The 25,387-nt window shown below is 41.1% G+C and overlaps 1 protein-coding gene across 2 annotated transcripts in view; it reads left to right on the forward strand.

Annotated features, from left to right (window-relative positions):
- The window catches only part of ENOX1 (ecto-NOX disulfide-thiol exchanger 1), a 138,832-nt gene extending 138,011 nt beyond the window's left edge, over positions 1-821 (forward strand). For both annotated transcript variants that reach the window (XM_086481971.1, XM_086481970.1), the window contains exon 13: positions 690-821. In XM_086481971.1, the coding sequence (XP_086338097.1) occupies positions 690-821 (132 nt within the window). The remainder of the gene's footprint in view (positions 1-689) is intronic.
- The last annotated feature ends 24,566 nt before the right edge of the window (positions 822-25,387 follow it).

The raw sequence follows: 25,387 nt of genomic DNA on the forward strand, positions 1-25,387 counted from the left end.
CTGACTGTTCTTTTCTTGACTTCCCTACCAATTATCCCAGACAGGTTGCCTTTGTGAAAGTGTTTACTGCAATGAGGGCATGTTTCCCATTAGGAAGGTGGCCCGTCATTAAGGTTTGAAAACCATAAAAACATCCTGAGTCAGGAGTCAGGAACTTTACTGCCTCGTTATGTGGGGCTGCTGAACTGGGTCAAACTGGGAGAACATGTCTCCATGGATAGACAGCCCTAAGTAACAAAAGTGAGCTGATTAGAAATAAATTCCCTGTGTTATTTTTTTTTTTTGCACAAGAAATACTGACGAAGCTAGGATGAGGATTCAAGAACTCATGGGATGAGAAGGTCCCATTTTCTTCCTCCTCCTCACAAGTACGCCCGCAACTGTAGTTCTTAGGTGGACTTTATACCACACTGTGTGGCAGCAGGCCCAACATAGCAGTTGTCATTCTTTTACAGTGGGATGACACTTGCAAAAGCAGAATCATTCTTGCAAGGAATCTGCACTTGCTTTGGAGTCTGGAAATTCCTGTCAGACTAAGGTTAAAAAAAAAATATGGTTGGTTGTTTTCATCTGGCCTGGATTCCACACACACCCCCCACACCCCCCCTTTCTTTCTGTTCTCCGTATTTCCTCTTTCCAGTCTATGGGGCAGCTTTCTCACTTTAATTTTGCCTTTATTTCTTTCTCAGATCTCTGCAAATGAGATAGAAATGCTTTTGATGAGACTGCCACGCATGTTTAAACAAGAATTCACTGGTGTAGGAGCAACACTGGAAAAGAGGTGGAAGTTTTGTGCCTTTGAAGGAATTAAAACTATCTGACTGTGACTAGTAATGAAGCTATGCAGAAGAAGAATTCCTAGAGCATGGCAGGGTTATGAAGTATTAAAGTAAGAAATTTGGGTTTGGGCGCATAGTAGTACGTTTTCAAAGTTATCCAAGCCTAATTTTAGTTACATTTGTGACGTTCTCTTGTGAGTGGAAATGTAGTTGTGCACCGATTCCTAAAATAAAATAAAATTTTAAAAAAAAGTTTCAAAATGTGACAGATCTGTTTCCTATGAAAACTGAAGAAAGATACCACAGTCATAATGATTTCAAAATACTACATGTCCTACATCTAAGAAAAGCTCATTGAGCAAACAGTTAAGGAGGAAGATTGCCGGGTTATGGTTGCTAAGCTACAGCGATGTATATGTAATATGTAGTAGAACTCATTAAGTTTCGTTATTGAAAGTTCTTTCTGTTTAGTAAGAAAGTTGAGTAATTTTACAGTGAGGAAAAGCATACCAAAAGAAAACTTGAAGATGTGTCTGAAGTTATTGTATTTTGTAAATTAAGTTATATGCTGTACCAGGGATTTTTGCCTTATTGAAAGAGGCCTGAAAATGTGATTGGAGTCCTCAAGAATGCTTTATCAAGAATATTATTTTTCTAATGTAACTATTCTCCATTACAAGTTCTTTTAACATGGACTGCATATCAATTTTCATAAACATGTAAATAAGGAGGAAAACAGTGTTACTGTATTGTATTTGGTATGTAACATTCAGGTTTCTGCATCAAAATAAATATTCAGTTGCATTACTGTTACAAATTTTATAGCAGATATATTAATTTTTATCAATAAATATGGCTTCTACCATATTGTTTGTATAAGTTTTTCTTCTGATGTTTTTGAATTTTTATCAACCCAGCAAGAGTCTCCTGGCAATTATCTTTCTCCAATCTAAACTATTAATTGCAGATAACTTGGTTAAATTAATTAGGTATCAAAAAAGAGCTTGCGATGTTAGCTAAGATTAAAATAATTAAAAATATTGGTAGAGGAAGTACCAGCATGGACCTCTGTTTAGCTGAGAGATTTAATTTGTTTCTTTCAGACAAGCACCCAGGTTAAAAATGAACACCTTCAAATTTCTTGTCTTCAGTGTTGTGTTGGGTAGCCGCGATGCATCCTATTAGTTACTCCTTCTAACTCCCAGCTAATGATTCTGGCCTTTAGCCAGCCAAGGAAACAAAACTCACTTTTGATGGTGTCCCTTAAGCAGGGACATTGATGTGAATTATTATTTAAGATTTACTGTCAAACAGACACTACGCCAGCACTCCTGTAAGAGCCAGCAAAAGCCAAAGAAGTGTTTGTATCATCCAAGCCAGGAGAATATGGAAGAAATCGCTCCTCTCAGAGCCCTACTTTAAAGAACTGCATCAGTACAGCATTTAGCATGGTGCTGTATAAGAAACAGCAGCCCCCTCCAAGTCACATCTCTATGTAGGCAGAGGAGACAGCCACAAGAGACCTGGCCCTGTGAAGGGGGGCACCAACAGCAGGAAATATGGCAAATTGCAACAGATGCAGGGAGTATCCAGATACACGTCAGAGTGATGTTTCACTCAGGTTCTTCAATAAACAGCAATTAGTGTCAAATGCAAGTAGTCATGAAGGAACTCTCCTACATGGCTATTAGTGATTATTGCTTTAGGACCTATTTATCTTCTGGCATTTACCTGGAATATAGAAATATTAAATGAAATGTTAATTGTGTACAAAAAGGAAAAAGAAAGAGGCTTAGCAGGTCTATTATGGGAGAAAATTATGCTTTCAGCCAGTACACACAAAAAATCTTTTAAAGAACATACATCTCTATTATGGTTGCTACAGAACCTGTGTTAATGTAAGTTACTCAGGTGAAACTAGTAATTATATGCCAGTTATGGTGATGAAAATTAACTAGTTTATTCCAAATAGCAAGTGTTTCTTCTCTTACGGTCATACAGATTTATGAATAATTCAGGCAAAAATGTGTTAGGTCTGACAGCTCTTATTTAAGTACTGTAACATAAATGTATATGGATGGCACTTAGGCTGGGGGAAAGAGATGTGAGAAAACTTTCACCTCAGCTTTCTTCATGCCATACTTATTCATTGTATTCTGTCCTTTTTCTCTTGTGTCGCCCTTTTTTTTTCCCCTTTAGCTTGTCTCCTCTCCCACAAAACAACTCCAATCCCAAATAGCCACAAAACATCTTAAAACTGATAGGACCTTGTAATCACTATATTTGCTCCATGTTTGTTTTCTCTTCCTTTTTCTGTCCTGGATTTTTCATGTTTGTTTAGACCATAAGTGCTTTAGGAGAGTGACTTTTTAGTCCTTTAGTACCAGCTAAAAGGGAACATCCTTCACTGGCCTTTAGATACTACCCTAGAAGATCTAAACTTAAGTATATATAACATGTGGGTATCCTGCAATATTATATCAGCTCAGACCTTGAAACTCAGGGGGATCCTCATGAGGATCAGGTTGGACCCCAGAACTAGCTTTAACATTGTGTGCTCAGTGGCTTTGGGTAAACTGGATTAAAATGCTCAGCTCCATCACTTAGCTGCTGAAATGTCCTTATGATGACCCGTGGGGGATCCAGCTGCGGGTCAATGAGTGATACAATGGGATGAATATCAAGGAAGCCACCTTTGAAAGACATCTAGACTGGACATCAGGAAGCATTTATTTACTGAGAGGGTAGTTAAACACTGGAGCGGTCTTCCTAGAGAGGTGGCCGATGCCCCAAGCCTGTCAGTGTTTAAGAGACATGTGGACAATGCCCTTAATAACATGCTTTAACTTGGTCAGCCCTGAATTGCTCAGGCAGTTGGACTAGGTGATCGTTGTAGGTCCCTTCCAGCTGAAATAGTCTATAATGTGTAGTCTATTCTATGTCTTGCAGATATGTTACTGATATTGTCTGAGCCGTAGTGGCAGCCAATCTGATGCTATTGTAGCCCAGAAAGATGTATCCATATGAAGTGTATCATCTGGAGTGGAGGACAGCTATAAATCCCTGGAGCTATGGCTGTGGGTGACAGTGCTCTTAGCACTGCTGGGCATTGCATTAAAGCAAGTTGTGAAAATGACATGAGGTGATGCCACTTAATGACGATAAAAAAGAAGTCAGTATGGTGGAAAAGAAGACTAGCCTTTCTCTATGTTGTTTTGTCATGATGACTGGAACAGAGGCTTGGTCAGCTGCAGCAGAAGTCAGCATGTTCTCCCCCAGAGAAAGGAAAATGTTGAGGTGGCCAAGTGGTACTGAGTGAAATGAGACAGTGTGAGACCCAAAGCAGGTTTCTCCAGCTGAGTCAAGTTGAAGGAGAATGAACATCTGGCAAAGACTCAAAGCCATTTACAGTTAGCAGGATCCTCACAACAGTAGTGAGAAAGAAAATACAGGAAGGAAAGGCCAAATAAGACACCGCATTGTCAGGCTAGTCATGAGCTCAAGAGGTGAGACTGTGCAATAGCCTGACATGCAACTGCAAGTTACGGCAGAAAGTTACTGCGGTGTCCCTGCTTCTCAAATAAGGACTAGTGGAGCAGAAGATTTGATTTCTAACTGCCCAAACATGCTAAGGGTATTTTGCAGGGAGTTGTAAGCTCAGTTGGCCTGAACTCCTGTTCTCCCAGGAGAGCTTCTTAGCTCCTCCTCAGCTTTGAATTGTCTTGGAGTGGTGGCAGGGTTGCTTTCATCTGTTTAGAGGGCCAGCCTCTTACTGCACTGTATTTGATTCCCACTTGAAAGCTTAAGAGATACACTGTGCAAAACCTCTTGGACAAATGTGCATTTCACCCTGCACATTCAAGGGAGATGAGTCTAACTTCTCTGTTAAACTGCATTTTACACCTACAAGAGACAGCAATGTTTGATGAAGACTGCATTATCCCCATTACTAAAAAGGAGATTTCTCGTATCTCCTTGTGCTATTGCAGATAGTGGAGTCTAATTGTTTATTGAAGTGTGCATGTTTTGGGCAAAACTTGCATGTTCACATCTGCCAGAGCATCACATTCACTTAAGGAGCAGCTATACTGAGATTTAGAGAAAATCCTGTATCAAGCTATGCTACATTTAGGTACACATCATGTACAGTAAATGATGTGGAATCTAAAGCTAGAAAATTTGTCATAAGAGCATTCTGTGTGGTTTATTTAAGTCAAATTCTGGTCTTGCAAGCGTTGTTTTATTTAAAATCAGAATGGCTTTGACAGTCAGTGTTAGTATGACAAAAATGTTCTGCGCTGATGTGAGTTGATTTGGGGAAGGAGGTTTGGGGATAGGAAAAGGAATTGGTTGGCTTGGGAGATAAATTCTTTTTGTGCCTCTAGTACCAGTGGCAGCCAGGTCTGATATAGGACTAATGTCCACTTTGTCCACTTAACAAATGCATCTCAGAATTCAGCATTTGAAGAGTGAGACTTTTATAATCTTTTTCTTGTGAAAGGGTACAAGTTGTCCCTTGGCTTGTCACTCTGGTTACCCCGATAAGATCTGCAGTTCTTTTACCCTAACTTTTCTCTCAAAAAGAAAGTAGAAACAGCAGCAAATTCCTTCTGTTTCTGTTCTGTAATCAATCTCCTCTGGAAGCAACTGCTGAGATCCTCAGGAAAAAAAGAAATCTTCCTACATTTATTTGCATTAAGTGCCTATAAAGGAGGACACGATCTGGAGGAAGCCATTCCTTATTCCAGACTCTCCGAGAGCAGTCTGACTGTTTGGACTGCAAAGGGTGACTATTTACTTGCTAAGTTAAAACTGAATGTTTCACAAACAAGTAAGTCACCTGAAGCAGCAGCTGAATCAGGAAATTATGCTTACAAGGTGCAGATCCTCTGACTACATAAACCCATTACACTGAATACAAGGAAATCCTAATTTGTAAACAAAATCAAATGCATATGCTCAGGAGTACCTTTGATTAAGTGTTTTGGCTTACACTGCATAATAAACATTGTGCCTGTTCAGACTTAATGGGCTGACTCCAATGTCATACTCCCTCTCAATAGGGATATTTGGGGAGCAGCAAGAGGAAAAAAAGGATATATTCCTTTAAACCTAGCAGAGAGCACTCCTGTAGTCCTACCACAGCCATATTACAACAATTTGCACAGACTTCTGGCTGGTAAGGACTTCTTGCCAATTCATGTACTTTTATATACATAACACTGAAGCCTAAAAAAAAAACAAACCAAAAACATCTACTTGGACTGCTCATATCTTAGCCATGTCACAGTTAATTCTGTAGTGATCCCAATAGCATATGGTGGATTAAAATACATCTTCCATAAAAGCATCCAGCCATAATCAAAGCTATCAAGTGATGGAACAGATATTTTTTTGCTTGATAGTATATTAGAAGAGATTAGCATTGTCAAAATTGTGTCCTTAGTTCCTAACTTGTTTTGTTTTGTTTTGTTTTGTTTTGTTTTTCTGGCTTGTTCTAGCCACTTTTGCTTTTTTCTGCAAGATTAAATAATCCTTTAGTACTGCATATTTTGTCCCCGTTGTAGTCTATTTACTTCTCAGTATTCTTTCTCATAAACTAAACAGATTGAGCTTTTAAGTGTTTCTCTATAAAGCATTTCTCTTCTCTTCCTCAAATCATTGCATCCTTTTTTTTAATACCCTTTCCAATTTTTCAACACCTGTTTTAAAATGTGCAGAGAAAAGCTGTTATGTGAATTAGTCTGATCAAGGCTGTATACAGGCACAAAGTCACATCTCTGCTCCAATTCAGCTCCTTGCCTTCTATTCCTGTCAGACTATTAGCTAATCACAAATGTCAAAGCAGTAGTCCAAGTAAATTGCTGTTAGGTCATTTTCTTCATCCTCTTGGCATAAGAGATTCCTCTGCATAAACGCGTTTCTGTATGCTAAAGCCTGGCTTTTTCATCCCCACTGATAAGCTTGTTTGTGCAAGGGCAAAGGTCTCACCCATGAGGGTATTTTGGGGCTTGGATCCTATGCACAGCCTTCAGGTTTTGTTCTTTGCTATGGGGAAAGTCTGGATAATTCTATGATGTTTATAGCCTTTCGTGATTAAAAACGGGTAATCAGATCTGCTGTCAGGATGCTGGCTGATCACATCAAGCATTCAGAGGGCAATCGCACAGGCTTTGTCTAGACTAGGGTTTAAATGTGTGTCATTAGCACATATTAGCTGATACATTTTAAAAGTCTGATGCAGACAAGGCATAATGCCTTTAATGTGAAAAGCTGGCTGAGTTAGGCCCTTGGGCATTGGCGTTTACACTGGTTTGTCTATTTTAGAGTTTCAGAATAAGTTAGCCAAGGGCTTCTCTGCAAAGACCAGTTAATTTGGAAGAAGATAGGTTATGAATTTAAAGGACTACTCCAGGACTCTAAGACAGAGAGAGATTCATTCTTAAGTAGTTGCTCTGAAATAGCTCGGTATAATAGTATTATACACTTAACCAGGTAAGTTTTCTCCTTTTTTTTTAACCCTCCTCAAAAACCAGTTCCCTTACAAAAGATGTTATATTTAAAAATTTACCCTCTGGTGCATTTCTGTTTTCATCACCACTCGTTACTGAATACAGCTGATTATCCTGTTCGTGTCTGGGGAGGAGGCTGGAAAACTTGTACACTCTGCAGATCTGGTTGCCGACGTTAAAAGCTGACTTGCATTTCACAGGGGGGAGACATGGTACACTTGTGAGAGGAATGGGAGTGGAGCAGCAGAAGACCATAAAATAGGATTAAAAATAGAGACTGGAGGGATTTTGTTAGAACCTGGCATTCCATCAAAACAACACACAAATCCCAGGACATGCCAGAAGCCTGTTATAAACTAAGAGGGGGGACGGGGAAGAAAAAAAGATAAGATTTCATAGTAAAGACCATTGTAACGTATGGTGGTATTGAATTCATGAGAGTCTGTGAGTTTCCTTAGCTGTTTCTGCCCATGGAGTCAGCTTGGGTGGGTGTTGTGTCTAAAGAACCTTCCAAAATCACTCTGAGTTGGCTCCAATCCAGAAATAAGCTACTCAAATAATACTAACTTCCAATGGCAGAGATCTCCCTGCAAGAAAAATCTGCATCTCTGGCTCTACAGTTCACTGTTTGATAAAGAATGTTGATGTTAGCAAAAAAATTTGTCTTGCCCTTGAAGTCTAGCGGGGACACATATTCCTCATAGAGAGCAAACGTGTACCAGGCAGTCAAAACATCCCTTCAGGATGTCATTTCTACCCCTCCACTCCAGCTGGCTGTCACCTTGGTGGAACTTGTCTCTGGATTAGATGGAGACAAAAAAAGCTAAAGTCTCATCAGGGCAGTACACTTTTGTCTTTAAAAGATGAACAGCCATGGATAAACATCATGCAAACAGTCCAAGGTTGATTTGTCTAATAAAGAATTGCAAGACAGGAACTGCTTTAGACGATGATACGGGAAGCCCGCTTTGCACAATAAAACATATTGACAGAGAGAAGCCAGATGGTGACTCAACAGCAGAAGTTTTCTAAAACACATTTCCTACCCTGAGAGGTTCTTGATTGACAGATCTGGAAACAGGTTTTTTATTTGTCCACAGGGCAGGACAGGGAAGGCATCTAATAATGTCCCAGCAGAGGTGTACAGAAATCACCTGCCATTTCATTTCGACCCCAATGAAGTCCTTGCCTCATCTGTGCAAACTGCAGAGGAAGAAGACATCTGCAGAATGCACATTTGACCCTAGTTTGAGGCCACAGAACTTTGCTAGTTCAAAGTTTCAAAGACTGGGGCTGGATTTGAATCTCTGATCAATCAAATCGATATCCTACTGTTTTAACAGGAAGTTATCCAACAACTAAGGAGGGGAAGGCAGCCTTTCTTGAAGTACAAATGAAGAAGCATGCCCTGGTAAGCCCATTCTTCTCCCTCGACCTTCACAATGAGAAAGAAGATTTGGAAGTACATAGCTGGCAAAGAGGTTCATCCTATTAGAAAGACAGAAAAAGAGCTCAAGTTCACACAGAAAGTTTGATTTTTAAGTCTAAAGAAAACCCTCTGTGGTTTATACCCACAGGGTCCTCTTAAAACAAAGGTTAGTACAGGGAAATGGAGCAGTAATTAAAAAAAAAAAAAAAAAAAAAGTATTATCTTTTATGAGCACTTCACTGCTTTTCCTCTTTGAAGAGATTTCGGTGTGGAAGCCAAAATCCCTGTTGTTTCAAAGGTTTACAATCAAGAGCAGGAATAACATGGGTTTACAGCCTTTTTTTGATTTTTGTGGTCTGTGCAGTTCAAATGTCCAAAGGAAAACGTGGAGGGGTGTGCCTAGGTGAAATGGAAGTGGACAGTCATTTATGCAGCACAAAACCATTGCTTTTCTGCAGTGCAGACCTTTTATTTACAGCAATAAAACATGGGCAGATGGACAGAAAGTTCAATGATATATATTGGTCATGCAACGAGCAAGAAATCTGTACATATTCAGGATTCAGACTTCAAATTTTTTTTGTCTTTCAAGAATGATGAGATTTCTGTCATCCAAGCCTTAAGCAAGACAACGGAGGGTAATCTGGCTGGATCTGGGCAATAAGCCCTTATCAAAGGCTAGCTAGCGATGTGATTGTCACACAGTACTGTGCAGAGATAAAACTAGTGAACAGGCTAGTTTGGCCACAGGAGACATCATAGCTGTGTTTCTACAGCTTCTGTTCAGCTCGATACGCTGTACTTACTGCTCTCAGGTTGAGCAATATGGTACTGTCTGGGCTGTGTTCCTCTGGACTTCTTCTTTCTACATGGTTTCTTCTGAAAAGTTTATTTTGAAATAGTTCAAGCCTTGTTTCAGGCCATTAACAATCTGTATTGTCAACAGAAAACTATGAATTATCTGCAGCAAAAATGTGTGGATCCTAATTGAAAAAAGAACCTGGACACTTTCTTCCTAAATTTGCTAAAAGCCTTGAAATTTCTTTACTTGCCAATTTCCAAAGGAGATGGAGTAGCAAAAAGGTTTCCAGAAATAACCGGAATAAGTTTTCAGCTCCAGGACCCATTTGGCTTGTACCTGCTCCAAGTTCCCCAATCCGGGCATCCACCAATGTTCAGAGGAAAGCAAAAGTGTTCCAGAGTTTAAGTCATGTGAGTAATTCAAAGCTTTGGGAAGGTTACAAAAAGGTCCCTTGCGGGCAATCCCAAGATCAATGCTACTGTTCTTCTGTGTAACTAATCTAATGTAAGGTTTTCATTAACTCTCTTTATTTGCACTGTGAAACAAACTGAATGAAAATGTTTAGGCGGGCAAAAAAAGCAACACAAAATCCCACAAGAACCCAGCTACGCATCACACATCAAAAGCTCAGTAACTCAGAAAACTCTTGATACACGAAGTCTCAGTTTTGCAGCTAAGCAGGAGATGGACAAGTTTAAAGCTATACATGAGGACCAAGGCTCTTCTCCCAACAGAGGTGTTGGGAAATTACCACTTTTTGCCATGTCATAGAAGTATAACTCACTACTAAAAAGCTCTTATTAATCACAGATGTATTACATGACAATACACAGACTCAGGCTAACCCACAGCCCCTTTGCTTTCTGAGCTACTGAGTGTCTGAAAGCTGTGACCAAACAAATACACAGCAGGGGAATCTGTGACCAAACCCGATAATAAAGCTACTCAGCAACACTCCAAAACTCCAGACAGTGGATGTTTCCTATCAAGAATTGGCTTTTAAAAGCCATCAATACCAGGCTTTTCACAGAAATGTGGACATAGAGCTAAAGATGTGAGAGACTGGATAAGCAAGATGTCACACTGACCTCGTTTCCATCGCTTTGTGCGAGGTTTTATCCATCCAGCATGTTCTGAGGATACCTGTCAGACTGATCCCCTAGCTGCAGCTGTAGGTACACATTTCACTTCTCAGCACTCTTAAGGCCACTGCTGGGTTTTCAGATAGTCCTCAGATGTCTCTGAACTACACCTTTGTGTAGCCATGATTGATAACCATTGTCCTCTGAATTCAAAGTCTAAGAGTCACTCACTTGCATTCTGCATAACATAAGGAAACACAAGAAATCCAGGCCTTGAAGTATAGCACATGGATGGGAAGGACATTCTTCCTGGGCTTCTAAGGAGGCCTCTTCAGGTCTTCTTAATCCAGCCCTTAGTGCTCTCTACAGATTGGTGTGGGTTTGTGTACCTGTCTGTGTGAGGTCTCAAGACCATTCAAGTGGACTATAGCTTTTTATCCTCTCAGCATGTCACACCTTTTAATTTGTCCATTATATAATTTCTGCTTATTTTACTGCAAGTCGTATGGGTCGAGAAGAACTGCAAAAGAAAAATGTCTACCAAGCCACATAATAAAATACATATAATGACAATCTCATATATAGGGGAAAACTACATGTAAATGGCAACCTGTCCAATTTGCAAAGTAAGGAATGAGCAATTGCAGCTGAGAACCCGTAAAGATGTATATAAACGCATAATATGAATTAGTCTTGAAGGATGAAAGGCTACCTATTCAGATTCATTTTGTCCTGATGGATCAAAAGCTACCAGTTACTTAAATTTTTGTCCAAATATGAGAAAAAAGAAACTCAAACTACAGTGCCTGAGTGAGACCATCGATTTCCAGTACCTAGCTTCAGGTGCTGACACTACTACAGCACCTAAATTCAAAGGTGTAACTCAACGCTTCTGCCATATGACTGGGGAAGCAGGTACAAAGCCTCTGTCTTGCATGTGGCAGGTAGAGGCAGAATCCACCCTTTGCATAACAGGTCCCATGTAAATAGGGCTGGGCCTTGCCTTTGCAGTCCAGACATGCTGGAAAAGGAGAGCTAGCTTCCACCTTTCACTCATGACGCTCTGTTTTTCAGGCATCACGATAAGATGTGCGATACTGCAGTTAGCAGTCTTCACCAGAGGCAGCTGCTAGAAAATTAAGAGTTAAAATATCCAGCCAATGATGACTTTATTCAAAACACAGAGAGCTGGAGCATGTCTGTGGCAGTGACTTTATCTCATCCCAGTGTAGGTTCTCAAGCAGACCGATCTAGTGCTCAGACCAGTCCAGAATCCCTCATTGACACCTCATTAAGGAGGTGCTGAATTTATGGACCCATCTTCAGCTGTGGCTCACTGGAAATGCCATACCACAGCTTGTCAGCCTCCTTAGAGCCTTCTGATTTTGGTAAAACAAGGGAACAGTTGGTAAATGTAGCCCACTTGAAGCAGGGTTTTCACTTGTAGGGACCCTGACTGCTGTTCTCCAGGGTGCTCCTAAATCTGCAGAGCAGCACTCTTGCTGCTGCTGCCCCCTGAAAGCAACGCTGCTCAGGAACAGAATCTGTCAGCAGAGAACTCTGCTGCTGCCGACATATGCAGGCAGTGATATATTCACAACACCTCCAAAAGAATCAAGTCACACAAAGGTCATGGTGCTGCAGACAAAGCAAATAGCTTGCTATAATGTATGTGGTGAATAACAATGCCCGACATTATAGAAAAGAGAAGGGGAAAACATATAATTCCCCTTGCTTAAAATGTATTGAATGATCAGGATCAGGGGAAAATGAAGTTGAGGGGATGTGGGTAGGAGAGGAGTTCCCTGATTAAACATTTTTCTCCTTCCCTATCCCAGCCTTATATACGAGATACATCATACATAATAGAGGTATAAATGAGCAAAACCCATAGTGCATACCAAATCTGCAATCCAGTAACTCATACTTGAATGTTTTAGCAAAAACTGTGACTACAAACACTTCACAGACTAATTTTCAGATTCATGAGTTTTGCTTGGTTTGCCTACATGTTCTCTGAGCTCTGTGCCAAAAAAATATTTCCTTTCTTGCACTGAAACGTAACGCTGACACGTGTCAAGCTACTTCTTTTGTATGGGCTTAAGCATACTTCCTCTTTCTGCTTTTTGTAGATTCATACATATTAGACACACATCTTTGGGTTTTAATTATAAAATTAATGTAGACAGCAACCAGAAATAAAGCTGACAAATCTAATTTCCCAAGTAACTCAATATCATCTCAGGATCTCTGAGGAGGGAAAGAAAAAATTACGTCCAAGGGGTTACAAGAATTTCTAAAGGGACAAATTATAAAACAAACAAACAAAAAAGCTGATCAGATTAATAGAGGAGCATTTCCCTAGTGTCAAATTTCGTATTTATCACCAGCCAGGAGAATGTGATGGTATTTTAAACACGAAATGACTTTTCATACTGCTTCCAATCCCAGACATTTAGGGGAAAAAGCTATACAGATATACATCGTAAATGCATCTTAAAAGTAAATAGTTTCTAAAAATAGTTGTCTAATGACCCTATGCAGCGCTGTGCTGGCTCAAATCAAGTAAACTCCCTTCCATTCCTTAGATTTAATCTAAAACCTTTTTCAAAGTGATTGACCTGTCCCAAGGATTGACAGAAAAAGAGCATTGTTGTAAGGTAAGAAAAAGCTGTCAAGTGACCAGACACAGCCATGCTGAGAGCTGCACCAATGTGGAAAGGGCATAGGTAGCTTTCACGCCCCACGACAAAATGTCACAGATACACAAAGATGATCCTGGACATACAAAAAAATAAACAGACTTACACATAAAAATACAATGCCAGCCAGCAGTTGGGTTTTTGTTTTTGTTTTGTTTTGGTTTTGGTTTTTGTTTTTTGTTTTTTGTTTTTTCCTGCCAGAAAGAGGTCAGGAAATACAAAGAAACCCTGAGAGAACCATTTAGTATGTTAAACAGGAATTTGAGCCCAAATTTAGATCTAACAAGGCTTTTTTAAAATTCAACAGTTGCAGTTTTCTACTCCTGTGCCCTCCCAGAAAAGAGTGTAGCACTAGGATACACACACACAGATCCACACCTCTAATTCTCAGGCTGCAGTGGTGATGCATCAGGCACAGCAGTAATTCTGAATATGGCATCTGTTTTGCCTGTGCCCTGCAGCAATGGGTTTGAGGTGCTGGAGCCAGGCAAACACTGCTCTTGACTTCCCTTGTTTCCATTTTCTTTATACTGGAAACTGGAAAAAGTATATCCTATAAAATCTTGCAAGGCCACAATGTAGCTTTGTTTATGGACAATATTGTTCTCAAAATGGGAAGGAGGGTGAACTGCAGAAGCAGACATAATGGGTTAGACTAAGTCTTAATTTGGTCTAAATTTAAGTCTAAATCTGGTTTTGAATCAGGTAATTTAATGCTTGGTGGAGTGCAGCTCTTCTTGGCAAAAGGTGAGGTCCCAAGCACAGCCTTCTTGCCCTCAGTAGAGTGATGATCTCTTACAGCAGTGATATTGTTGCATCCATTGAAGAGAGGCTTGCTGATGATGTGCTGCTGTAAAGAGTGGGTGATGATCACACCTTCATGAGGCAGTTTGAGGATTAATAGATTAATAGGTGTTGTCTGGAGGTGAATCTTAATACTCATATCAGCTGCAGAGAGGCTTCGGTTACTTTCAGCAGCTTCTGCTCCACTTAGTCATCATGGAAAAAGGTTTTTACACTTTTTACATCAGCACATGCGCATCAGCAATGACTCATTTCTGTGAGGATAAGGATTTCTTCCACCCAACATCAGCAGTGTCATCCCAGGTAACGATAGTCTGATCAATTAATGTGATTTTAATTGCAAAGCTGGATGCAACTAGACGTGGTAGATCAATGTAAGAAATTGTTACAGAGCTGGTTGCACTAACTCTAGTGTCAAGTTACTGCCTCAAGTAGGCTGATTGCAACCTAACCATTACCAATACACTTGTTTGAACTAGTCCCAATGTGCAAGATAGACTGAACGTTTCCTTTCTGAAAATACCAATATCAATAAATTGTAAAACAAACAGCTCTGTAAGGATTCAATATATCCACATATGAGGGTGAGACTTTAGTCTCCAGAGAAGTTGATACGCTTCTCCACTGTCCTCAATAGAGAAGACAATATCTCAGTTCAGTGAGGAAAGGTGAAAGAGCGAGCTGAGAGAACTGTGGAAGAAACTCATGAAGCATTTCCCAGGGCCACGGAGCAACTCAGAACTATCTTCATGACATGGTGTTCTCTGAAGTCCTCAGCTCTCTTCTGAAGGACAGAGCTGGAGCTAGTCTACAGACTGCCCAGAAGCCCAGCTCAGCGATGTGCCCTGAGCACTTTGTCCTGCCTAAACCAAACTGGAAAATAAACAGAGTGGCTCAGCAGCCTTGAGACAAAGACTAGAGGGTTGCAGGTCTGCGTCTTTCTTCATCCTTGGAAAGGGATCTCAGGACCTGAACCTTAATGCCCAGTGCTTCCTTGTGCAGGCATGGGGACTGCATGGTGCAGCATCCAGTTTCTCTTGCACTGCAATGTCTTTCAGGTGATCTCCAAACTCACCTATGTCTACAAGGAGTGAATCACAGAGACACAACAGAAGCCTTTGCTTGCCTAGCTCAAAGACACATAGGTTCTGCGAAGGATGAGGCACCAGTTTTCACTCCCAAAGGTATAGGTTGGTGTGTGAGCAGAGTGCCCATGTTCCCATTACAGGCAGTGGAAAAGCGAGTCACTAACCTATGCTGAGAGAGTCTGCAGGGCTCTTCAGCTACCTAGATGTAGATGGCTACTTCAGGGAGAGGTACACCCTCCTGTATCCAGCCAACTGAGTAGCTCCCCAGACTCCAGCTTAGTCATCCTCATTGCAGACATCTGTGAGCTCATTTTTGTGGGATTCAGCTTAGGCTAACGCGGACCATATCTGCCTGCCAGAGCCAAGGTGGAAATCAAGACCCAGAATTCCCACTTAATTCTCCAGTCTATAAAAATACTAATTTCATCCATAGCCAAAAAGTGCTTTGAGGTTCTTGTAGCTTTTGGCCTATGAGCCTTGATGACTTTTCAATCTCATCGTATCTTATACAGTGGCACTCTGAGTTGTGCATGAACCTACTTGGGCTCTAACATGCAAAACTATTCAGAATCTTGTAAAAGCTTTCATTTGGATGTGGAATTTATGCAAGTGTGTGTTAATGATTTGGCATCTTAAAGGGGTTATTTTGAGTGCTATCTTTAACTTCATTACCATTAAATTATTCCAAAGAGATGCTGGCAGCTTGTGGCCTAATACTTTGAACCAATTTAAAAATTCATATGTAAAGTTTGTGATAGTCTGCAGCCAACAGGACATTTCAACAATGGAAACCAACTAAGCAGCTTTTGGGAGATCAAGAGGTGTTTACCTTGGTTACACAATGTTGATGCTTTCCTGTATTTTTTCTGCATAAAGTGAATTGGCAACCAAAACTTGAACAGGTGGAAATCCATCACAAATATCTAAATCTTTTGGTAAAACACAATCCGCACAGCCTTTATTTTGCAAGTAATTATTGCCACATAGTAAAACTGTAAAAATATTGCACATAGTAAAACTGTAAATCTTCTAGAAATGGAGTTCCATTTGAAGTGTCAATCCCAGATGGTTTCCACTCCTAAAGAAGACCATAATAGAAAACAGCATGTTGAGAGAAACATTCACCTCCAATAATTTGGCTGTGGCCTGTAAGGTCAGCATGTAGCCCGTCCATATCTCAGCTTTGCATTCCATTTCCCTTACAGAAGTAACATAAAAGGATAGAATCAGGGAATGATGGGATTTCTTAATCCTTTGCATGATCCTAACACTGGCTATAAGGACTATTGGTGCTAGAAGTTTCTAACTGTGGAAAATTTGGGGAATATAGCTATTCCACAGAAACTGCCCTAATAACTGTTGTTCATTCTTATCCGATACTGCACTGAATCACTGCAAGGGAAAAGGAAATACAGACAACTTAATGTACAGTTGGATTCATCCATAGGTTAATGCAGTCACAGTAAAGTCTTTTTAGGTACTGATCAAGACATCAATGACTTATTACAATCAATGACCATTGAGAATGTATTTGCTTCACTCTTCGACACTTTCAGAAACGGGGGTAAAGGAAACATCTTTAAAGGTGAAATCTTTGCCTTGTGAGGTGTTTTCTTAATTAGAAGAAACTTTGGCTTTGTAAACATGATTTCTGGGGGCTAAGGGAAATGTAAACGGCGATTCTGATACTTACATGAACACTCCATTTTCCAGTCATACATTCCCACACTTCCCGAGGTTTTGCTAAGCACTGCACTTTAAAGTTACTGTGGGATAGGGGACAATTAGTATTACCTCTAGAAAAACTTCCCCTCAGTCCTTCACAGCATGAATCAGAAGTATAAATTGCCTAAGTGGGAGAAGTAAGAAATAGACTGTTCCCCCTGGAAAGATAAGTGACTGGAAATGAGCCCAAAAATTTGTGTTTAGGAGACTCAAAGCTGGAATACTGTTAGAGTGGATTACCAGGGAAACCAGCAATGAGCAGGAACCAGAGCCTAAACAACTGACTCTGTTTGCCTGGCGTATATTTTGGAGACATGCAGTGTGCATAAAGACTTTGGATTTACTTCACTGCACATCTCAATAAAGAGATATTTTCTACTAAATTGCTGCAGAACATCATTTCTCACTGGTTCAACCTTCGATTTCTTGGAAGTAGTGTGCTCCTGTGTACATCCAATGACCCTGAGTTATAGCAAACAGCATCTTCTTTTTGCCTACCTGAATGCACTGGTATGGTGAAACAGGGAGGAAGAAGGAATCTGTGCCCTTTTAACACCTATTCCTTATTCTCAGTGACACAGGACCCTCTATGTGTCTACAGCTGCCCAGCCATGGAGGTGGAATGCCTGTCCACTTGAAAAAAAAAAACCTTTTGAAAAATACTGCCTATGCGTCAGCCTCTCTTCAGCAGACAATTATAGCAACAGTCTCTCCTTGCCATCTCCCCCTCTCCATCTTTCCACTCTGAAAAAAGAAAAAAGCTTGCTACTTTTATATATATTTTCTAAACCTCTGCTACATCTTCTGGGTTTGCAACTTCAGCTGGCCTTCAATCCTACCTTCAAGGGGTTTTTTCCCTACATTTACAAGAACTGGAAATATATTCCAGAGAAGTGTCTTAAAAAACACCACGGACCCCAATATGACCAAGCCCAAACATGTGTGCATATGCACACATGCAAGTTCTCTGCAAGGTCTACTATGAATGCAGAATTTGCCCTAATTCTGAGAAACTCATGTCTAACCCTCCTCCACACTCACACATACTCTAATGCACTCCCTCTTGTACGAATTCACCCTCTCCCACGCTGACATATATATTCTCTCTCTCCTTCACCACTCTCTTTGCCTCTGAGCTAAATTACTCTACTGTGGAAATTGCCATCAGCAATTTTCACCCTTTGCTGCTCTTTCAAGGAGTTTATGCAGTGATGCAGTCATGATGTTCAATTAGCTACCTGATATCTTTTGAGATATTTTCCAACTATTTGCACCCATGTGTTACAGGACAGCAATGTTTCTCATGACACCTCCATGGACTTAGGACATGGACTGAACTGGATGAGGTTGAACTTTCATGTTGATTACTTGCTCAGTCTCAAACGGGTGTTTTGGGGATGACATAGCTCCCATTATAAGGTCTCTGCCCAGTTTCCAAGCACCCACATGTTAATTCATGTGTGATGCATGCTTGCATTTTATGGGAAGAAGGTTAGTTCGGAGGCTGAAGCAGTGTCCTAGGAACTGGAGGCAGTCTCAGATCCTGGTGCTATCACTAAGGGAACAGATGTCCTTCTGGGCTTTTTGCTAACCCAGCTGCTTGTTCCCATCCTCACAGCTCATGGTGGACAGTGTGAAGAATGGGGTGAACACTCTGAGCCTGTTTCAGCGTACAGTCAGCCAGGTTGTCTTAGATCCAGACATACCCCATGATGACACTGCATTATCCCAAGTCAGAGATGTGAGAGTGGCTGTGAATCATTTTCCTTAGATGCAAGCTTGAAAGGAAGTGAGAAGGTCCTGTCTGAATTCATGGCTTGAGCTCTTGACCCCTTATGACTTTCCCAGGTGTCCATGAGAAAAGTCTTCTAATTTCCCTGCACTTCAGTTTCTCAGTTATAACGAAATAGCACTTTCGACCACACAGGGAAATTTTGAGGATAAACACATTAAAGACTGAGGGCACTATCATGCTAGAGTAACAAAAACCACAACTGCCTAAGACATTTTTTGCTTTTCATATGGAGAATAAAAAAGCAACTAAGGTTAAAATGCTTACATTTGGGATGGATGGGGGAGTGTTATAAGGCTTGCTTATTACTTGTCTGTGGAGCTCTGAGATACTCTAGAACCAGTTGGTGTTAGAATTACACCATGATCTACATAGTTTGATGAGCTGAACAAGCCCTGGCAGATACTTTTCAACATTTTTTTTTTTACTTTAAAGCCAATCTTTTAGATTTATTCTTTGTGAATCACAAAATATAAACATATGCATGTATATGAGCAGGCTTAAGGAAGAAAAAGTAATGTAGTTTGACAAAGTAGATGAATCTTTGATTTCACATTAAAATGGTGGGTCCTTCATATTGATTATTCACAGGCAATAATCTTGGTGGTTATATCTAAGAAGCTGGGCCTAAGCACTCAGTTGCTGAAGGAAGAATAGTGGGGAAAACTCATTTCTCACCTAAGGGCATGTCAAAGAAGTAGGAATTTAGGGAAACTATAGCCTCTTGAAAATGTAGATTAATATCTAGAGATCTCCTTGAAAAAAGTTTCCACTGACAGTACCGGCTCCTCCCTGCCCCCCATGAAAAGTTTGTGCTGCCAAGGACAGCTTTCTGTTCATGAGAAATGCTGATTTTGTGGGAAGTGAAGGGAACCTTTACACAGCTGTTCTGATCTTTCAAGTAAATATTTATTTATTTTCTGTATGAAGTTATAAAGTTTCTTGGGAATACAGATAATGTAGCAGGAGGAAAAGTAATTACTGTAATTTTGCCTGTGCTTTTGGAAAATAATCCATCTGATAAGCACCCCATTTACATTTTGCGAATTGCACAGCTCAGCATATGAGCATCTTAACTAGATGCATGCAGTCCCTATTTATCAAATAGTATCATTCTCATGCTAACAGAAGTACTTTTCTTGGCCTTTTCACTTTTCAAAGACCATGTGATGAAGATGTCATTGGCATTAAGCGTGCCTTGCATCCATTTCTTGAGGAACACATGGTTGCTGCTCAGAGGTGCTCCCTGAGGGTCAGCAATCCTTGAAACAGGAAAGAAGAACCACAGACCATAAGGGCAGACATCAAATAGTTGCCCCTTCTTTTCAGCATGGCTTGCAGAGACCCAAAGCAGGTCCAAACCCCTCCCCACTCTGGGGAAAGGATGGTACAAGCATTCAACCATCTCTTTTCCTTTGTCTTCCTAGAGGTTTATTTTCTAGCAGAGGGAAATATCTGTCCTTATGATTTTCTGGGGATAAATGGGACGACTCTGAAAGAAAACCTCGTTAATTCCCTGTGCTACAGATGACATCAAATAAGACATTCTTTAGGAAGTGAAGAGACAGACTTCAGGAGAGAGGGGAATGAGAACTGACCTAGCAACCATGCCTGCCAGGTAGCCTGAGGACAGTCAGTTCCCATCAGCGTGAATGAGGACTGAAGGCACTCAGCACCTTGCATGATTAAGCCCAAAATGAAAGCAGCCTTTCTCATCAAAATTGCACTGCCCTCCTCCTTCCCAAAAGGCACGTTAATTTGTAAGAATTTGCTGTCCTTGGCAGTTGTTTCCAACTGAGCTCTTTTGACCTCCCTTCCCATCATTTGATGGGAGAACGAGACATGCACACACACAAGCTAAGAGCTCCAGGACACATCAAAGGCAGCCCACGGCTACTTTCATTGCCCACACCACCTTTTTTTCCTGAGGAAAGTGCTATTTGGGCAGGTATGGTGCAGAGAAAGGCAGGCACCTTGTCACAGCAACAGGGGAGGTAGGAGATAGGCCTCCTTCCCTGCCCCAGGGTGGTCACAGTGGCACCCCCACCAGGGAGGCCAGGCTGTGGGTGGAGGGAATGCAGGAAAAGTATCATCCCACCTTGGCTCAGTATCAGCTGTGTCTGCTTTTTCCAAACAAAGCCTGGGAAAGGGCCAAGAAGGAGCATCTCCATCACAGCTTGCTGCTTCATTCAAGTGTGGGTTCAGGGTTTGCAGGGATACCTGTGTTACACACTGGCCAAGTGTGTGAATGAGAAAAGCAGAGGCCATCTGCTTGGAAGGGTCTGAGGGCTCCTCTCTTTCTCCCCTTCTCCTCCCTGTCCCTTTCCTACCAAGCCTCAACATTCATGTCAGCTGAGCTGTGGCGTCTCATGTAGGTTGCTAGCAGAAGAGCTGTTTGTTACATTTTATTACGTTTTGTGCAGGAATCTGTAACTTTTAAACAGTGCTCATGTGACATACAGCAATACATTTTTTTCACTGAATACTTTCCCCTTAAAAACACTTTCTGTCCTCTGCAGAGGAACACACAAAATATTTCTAAGGCATCAAGATTGTTACACAGATTTTTCCTCACCGCCTATATGCCAAAGCATTTCACAGTGGTAAAAATTATGAGGCTGCATACAGTGAAATGTAAGGAAAGCTGTTGCAGAACGACACTGCACAGTGTGAGTAGGAGAGGGAAGGAGGAGTCAGTCATGAGACCAACAACTGAAGGAGAAATAAATTAAGAGTCATAAACCAAACTGCCATTCAAACCTCCCTTTCCACAGTAAGGCCATTACTGCAGTTTCTGACAGCTTCACAAAATAAGGATAATTTGGGACTGGTCCTGAGGATACATTTTTGCTCCTGTCCTGTGTGCCACATGACATGTCAGACCTCTTCCATAGCCACACTCTGAAATTCAGCAGAGCACTGGAATGAGGCATTCATAACAATAATGAGAACAGCTGTAGACAGAGAAAATGGATGAAAAAAGAAAAGGGATACAAAGTTTGGCTTCCAAAGCAAAGCGCTTTACTTACTGCGACCCCACCGAAAGCCCACTGCCTGGTGCCTCCTTGCCTGGCATGGAGTTGTGGGACACACATGTACCATTATTGTAGACTGGACCCCTGGCTCAGTTTGGTGGGATACCTGCCCTATCAGCTCTCTGTGTTTATGTATTCAAGAGTCCCTAGGTGGACAAGCAAGTTTCCAAGGGGTCCCACCTACCTCAAACAGGGCTTAAAAAGATGAACTTACAACTGGACAAGCTATGTGCCATGGCACTGCGACAGCGTGGAGCACCCTTGCGTATCAATATAGGGTGGTGAGCCCTAAAGGAGGAATGCAGACTGGCCAGCAAAAACACTAACATGTAGTGGGAAACACACATACACCAGCCTCTTCTTTTTATTGTCTACTTGCAGATACAGAGGAAAATACAGTTGCCTCAGTGACTCCACCTTTTAATATCTATTTGCTTCAAAGTGTATGAAGAAAATAGTGGTCAGAAAATGGTATCATGATAACACCTATCCAGTGCTTTCCTCCCAAAGAGCTCCCACCTGCTACTGTCAGTGCTGCAGCACAATATAACTCTGTAAAAACGCTTTTTGTGATTTTGTTTTTTTTTTGTCTTGATTGCACTTGCATGTAAAGAAACACAGACGCAAAGCACTGATTGCTTTGTATGAAGAAATTGTCAGCGCAAAATACAAAATAGAAGAAACTGTCAGTACTAAACATAAAATATATGTGCCATTAAGTGTTTTCAAAACCAAAGGAGCCTGCATTTGTTTAATGATCTCTAACCTTAGTCTTAGACACTGCTCTTGAGACACTGAGAAAACAAAATATTACGTGTCTCATCAAAGCTCGCTTCTTTTGCTAGATTTCATGATGAATCTCTGCCATGCTCAGAAAAAAAAGAAAAACACCAAAAGGAAAACTTTGTAATAAAGGTTAGATAATCTTCTTCCTCCTTTAAAAAAGTGTCTTCAGAAAAAGATTTTTTTCTCTCTTGCTTCACACTGCTGATTTTTACACCCCCTCCTCTGCTTCCCACACACACTCCCTACCTGTTGGTGGTTTTGTGGACTAGCCATCTTACTTGGCTTATAAAGAATTACATACTCTTGCCTAAAAGTACTGTGGATGCCAGCAGTGCTGTGAAAATAATACTCTGTTTAATACCTCACCAGTAGCTATGCCAGATACAACTAGAGTTCAAAATTTAAATGGATTCCGGAGGTGAATATACAAACCACAGTGGCACCTAAGAAAAAATTATGACTTTCACAGAGCTCCGCTTAGGATCAGAGGATGCAATGGATGTGCTTCCCTATGCAGACAATTAACACATCTCTCCATGGACGTGAAGTGTTTGAACAGACACAGAGCTCTCGCGCCTTACTGGCGCCAGTTCTGGTGTCTGCCTGTGCAACTGTTGCCCCTAACTGTGCACAGTGTCAAGATAAGGGAGGGAAAAACTAGATCACTGTATCCAGTGGTACTTTTGAATACTTTTTCTACCCTCTCTCTATACCACATAACAGAAATGTCTTTCCCTCTTCCACAACTGTAACGTACTACTGAGCAATCAAGATCCTTATGAACCCGCTGGCTCAGTATCCAGATTCCTACCCAATTTTCTGATGCATCAAAATACAGAATCACTTGGATCTTGAAGCAGATAACACAAAAATTCAGATGCTATGTCAAATCAGCTTTGATGCCGCTGCTGAAGCTGTCAGCAAGATGGTAATTTACTTGATTCTTAAGAGTGCAAAATGTTAGAAGCTGTTTGTGCTTGCATTGGTGTCAAAGCAAACGGGGCCTCTTGCTTCCTATGAACTGTATTTAGCCCACCTCATTGCATGCACAATAACCACTCCACTGCATATCGCTAGGGTTTGCTATTGCTGGTTAACCAGAACTAATGTCACAAAATTCTTTGTGCATCACCACAGTCAAGCACTTTGCAGAAGTACACTATGTGTAGCAGAACTGCAACTTACATGGAGAACCCCCATCATGTATGGTGAGTCAAACTGGGCTTCCCAGTAGATCCATGCAAAGCAGAGAGATGCCAGTGTGCTGCACAGGTAACAAATTCAAAAAAGAGAGGTAGGTCTTTCCTCAAGTGGCGGAAGTTGAGCTTCCTGTTCTTGTTTCAAGGGTCATTGTTGTATTTTAAGCAAACAATCTCTGGAGCAGAAAACAAAACCTAAGACTTCCCATCTCTTTCCTTGACATGGGACATGTTCTGTGGAACATTTCAAAGTCATACAAAAGCTGATCCCCTTGACATAACCAAAAAAAAAGATCAAGGGGACACTTCCCATTTTGTTTTGAGACACCCACACCTTCCAAAATGTTTTGTGCAGCACCCAATCCACTAGGCATCCTCAGAACACATCTAGCAGTGAAGACCCTTAGTATCACAAAACACCTAATGTATACTCAGAGTTTGGCCACAAACTTCCAGCCCTGTAGGTGGATTTTCTAGAGGATTTTGCCTTTCCTCACGGGGGACAGAGCAGAGAGAAGGTTTCAAATCACTTGCAGGGTGGGCAGCATGATAGCAGATGCAAGGTCGTTCGTCGGGGAAAGAGGGGAAGGTTAGAGGCTACCTATTGCTCTTTCCCCTGACCAGCTGGAGCCGGCCTGTGAGGCGCTGACAGGGCATAGGTGGTTCCGGGTGACTTGGACCCAGCATCCTCAGCACTGGAGACCTTCAGTGCTGGAAATACACTGCAGACAGGCCTCCTTATGCCTGTTGCAGAGCAGTAGCAGAGCAGAGGGTTCTAGGATCCGAGCTTGGATGCTCTCAATGTTGTTCAACATGTCTCTATTGCAGGTACAGTCATTTGCTCACATTTAAACCAGCAGTAGCCTTATGGGATTTTCAACGCATTGCATGGACTATAATGTCCTTCCTAACCATCTGTCTTATCTGGGAAGGAAGAGCTCTCCTTTTGAGTGTGATGTAACCTGATCTTTCCCAACAGCTATTGATTATATTTTTGTCTTACTTCAAACATTCGCATGTCAGTTGATGCCTATGCTCTTTCAATTAAGTAACAATAGGCTCTGTTGTTAGTTTGGTGACCTGAGAATATTAAAATACTTACTGGCAAAGGGTAAGTTGCAACATTTTGCCACCAAGAGCTTTATGATATCTATTTCCAGAGAATAACTAGGTCTCCCACAGTCTTTATTGACACCTGTTCTTTACATGCCTAAAGCTGTCTTAACACATACTCACAACTCCACTATCTTTGCAAGATAGTGTATCTAGAAGCCACACCACACAAGGTAATTAGAAGTTTACAAGAGGAATTTCAGCCTGTTTCTAATCCAGGACTATCTATAGTACTTTAGTCTCTGAACATAGAATGTCCTTTTTTTTACCTTTGTCTTTAGCTTGCCAACTACAGTGAGTGTTTGAATTCAGAAAGCCATCTTGTTTCCCACCTCATGCTCTGCTTCTCTGAATTCCTAGATCTTGCAAATGAAAAGCTACAGTTTTCTTCTTTGATTGAACAGTTCTGTAGGAAAGGATAAGGAGGTTAGAATTCACAAGATGATAACCATTTCATACCTGAAGCTTTGAAAAAACTGCAGCATATGGTTTGGGGAGCAGTGGAGAGAAGGCTCTGGAGAATGATATTTCCTAAAGAT

Source organism: Leptosomus discolor, chromosome 1 (assembly GCF_034619465.1).
Source record: "Leptosomus discolor isolate bLepDis1 chromosome 1, bLepDis1.hap2, whole genome shotgun sequence".
NCBI classification, from domain to species: Eukaryota; Metazoa; Chordata; class Aves; order Leptosomiformes; family Leptosomidae; genus Leptosomus; species Leptosomus discolor.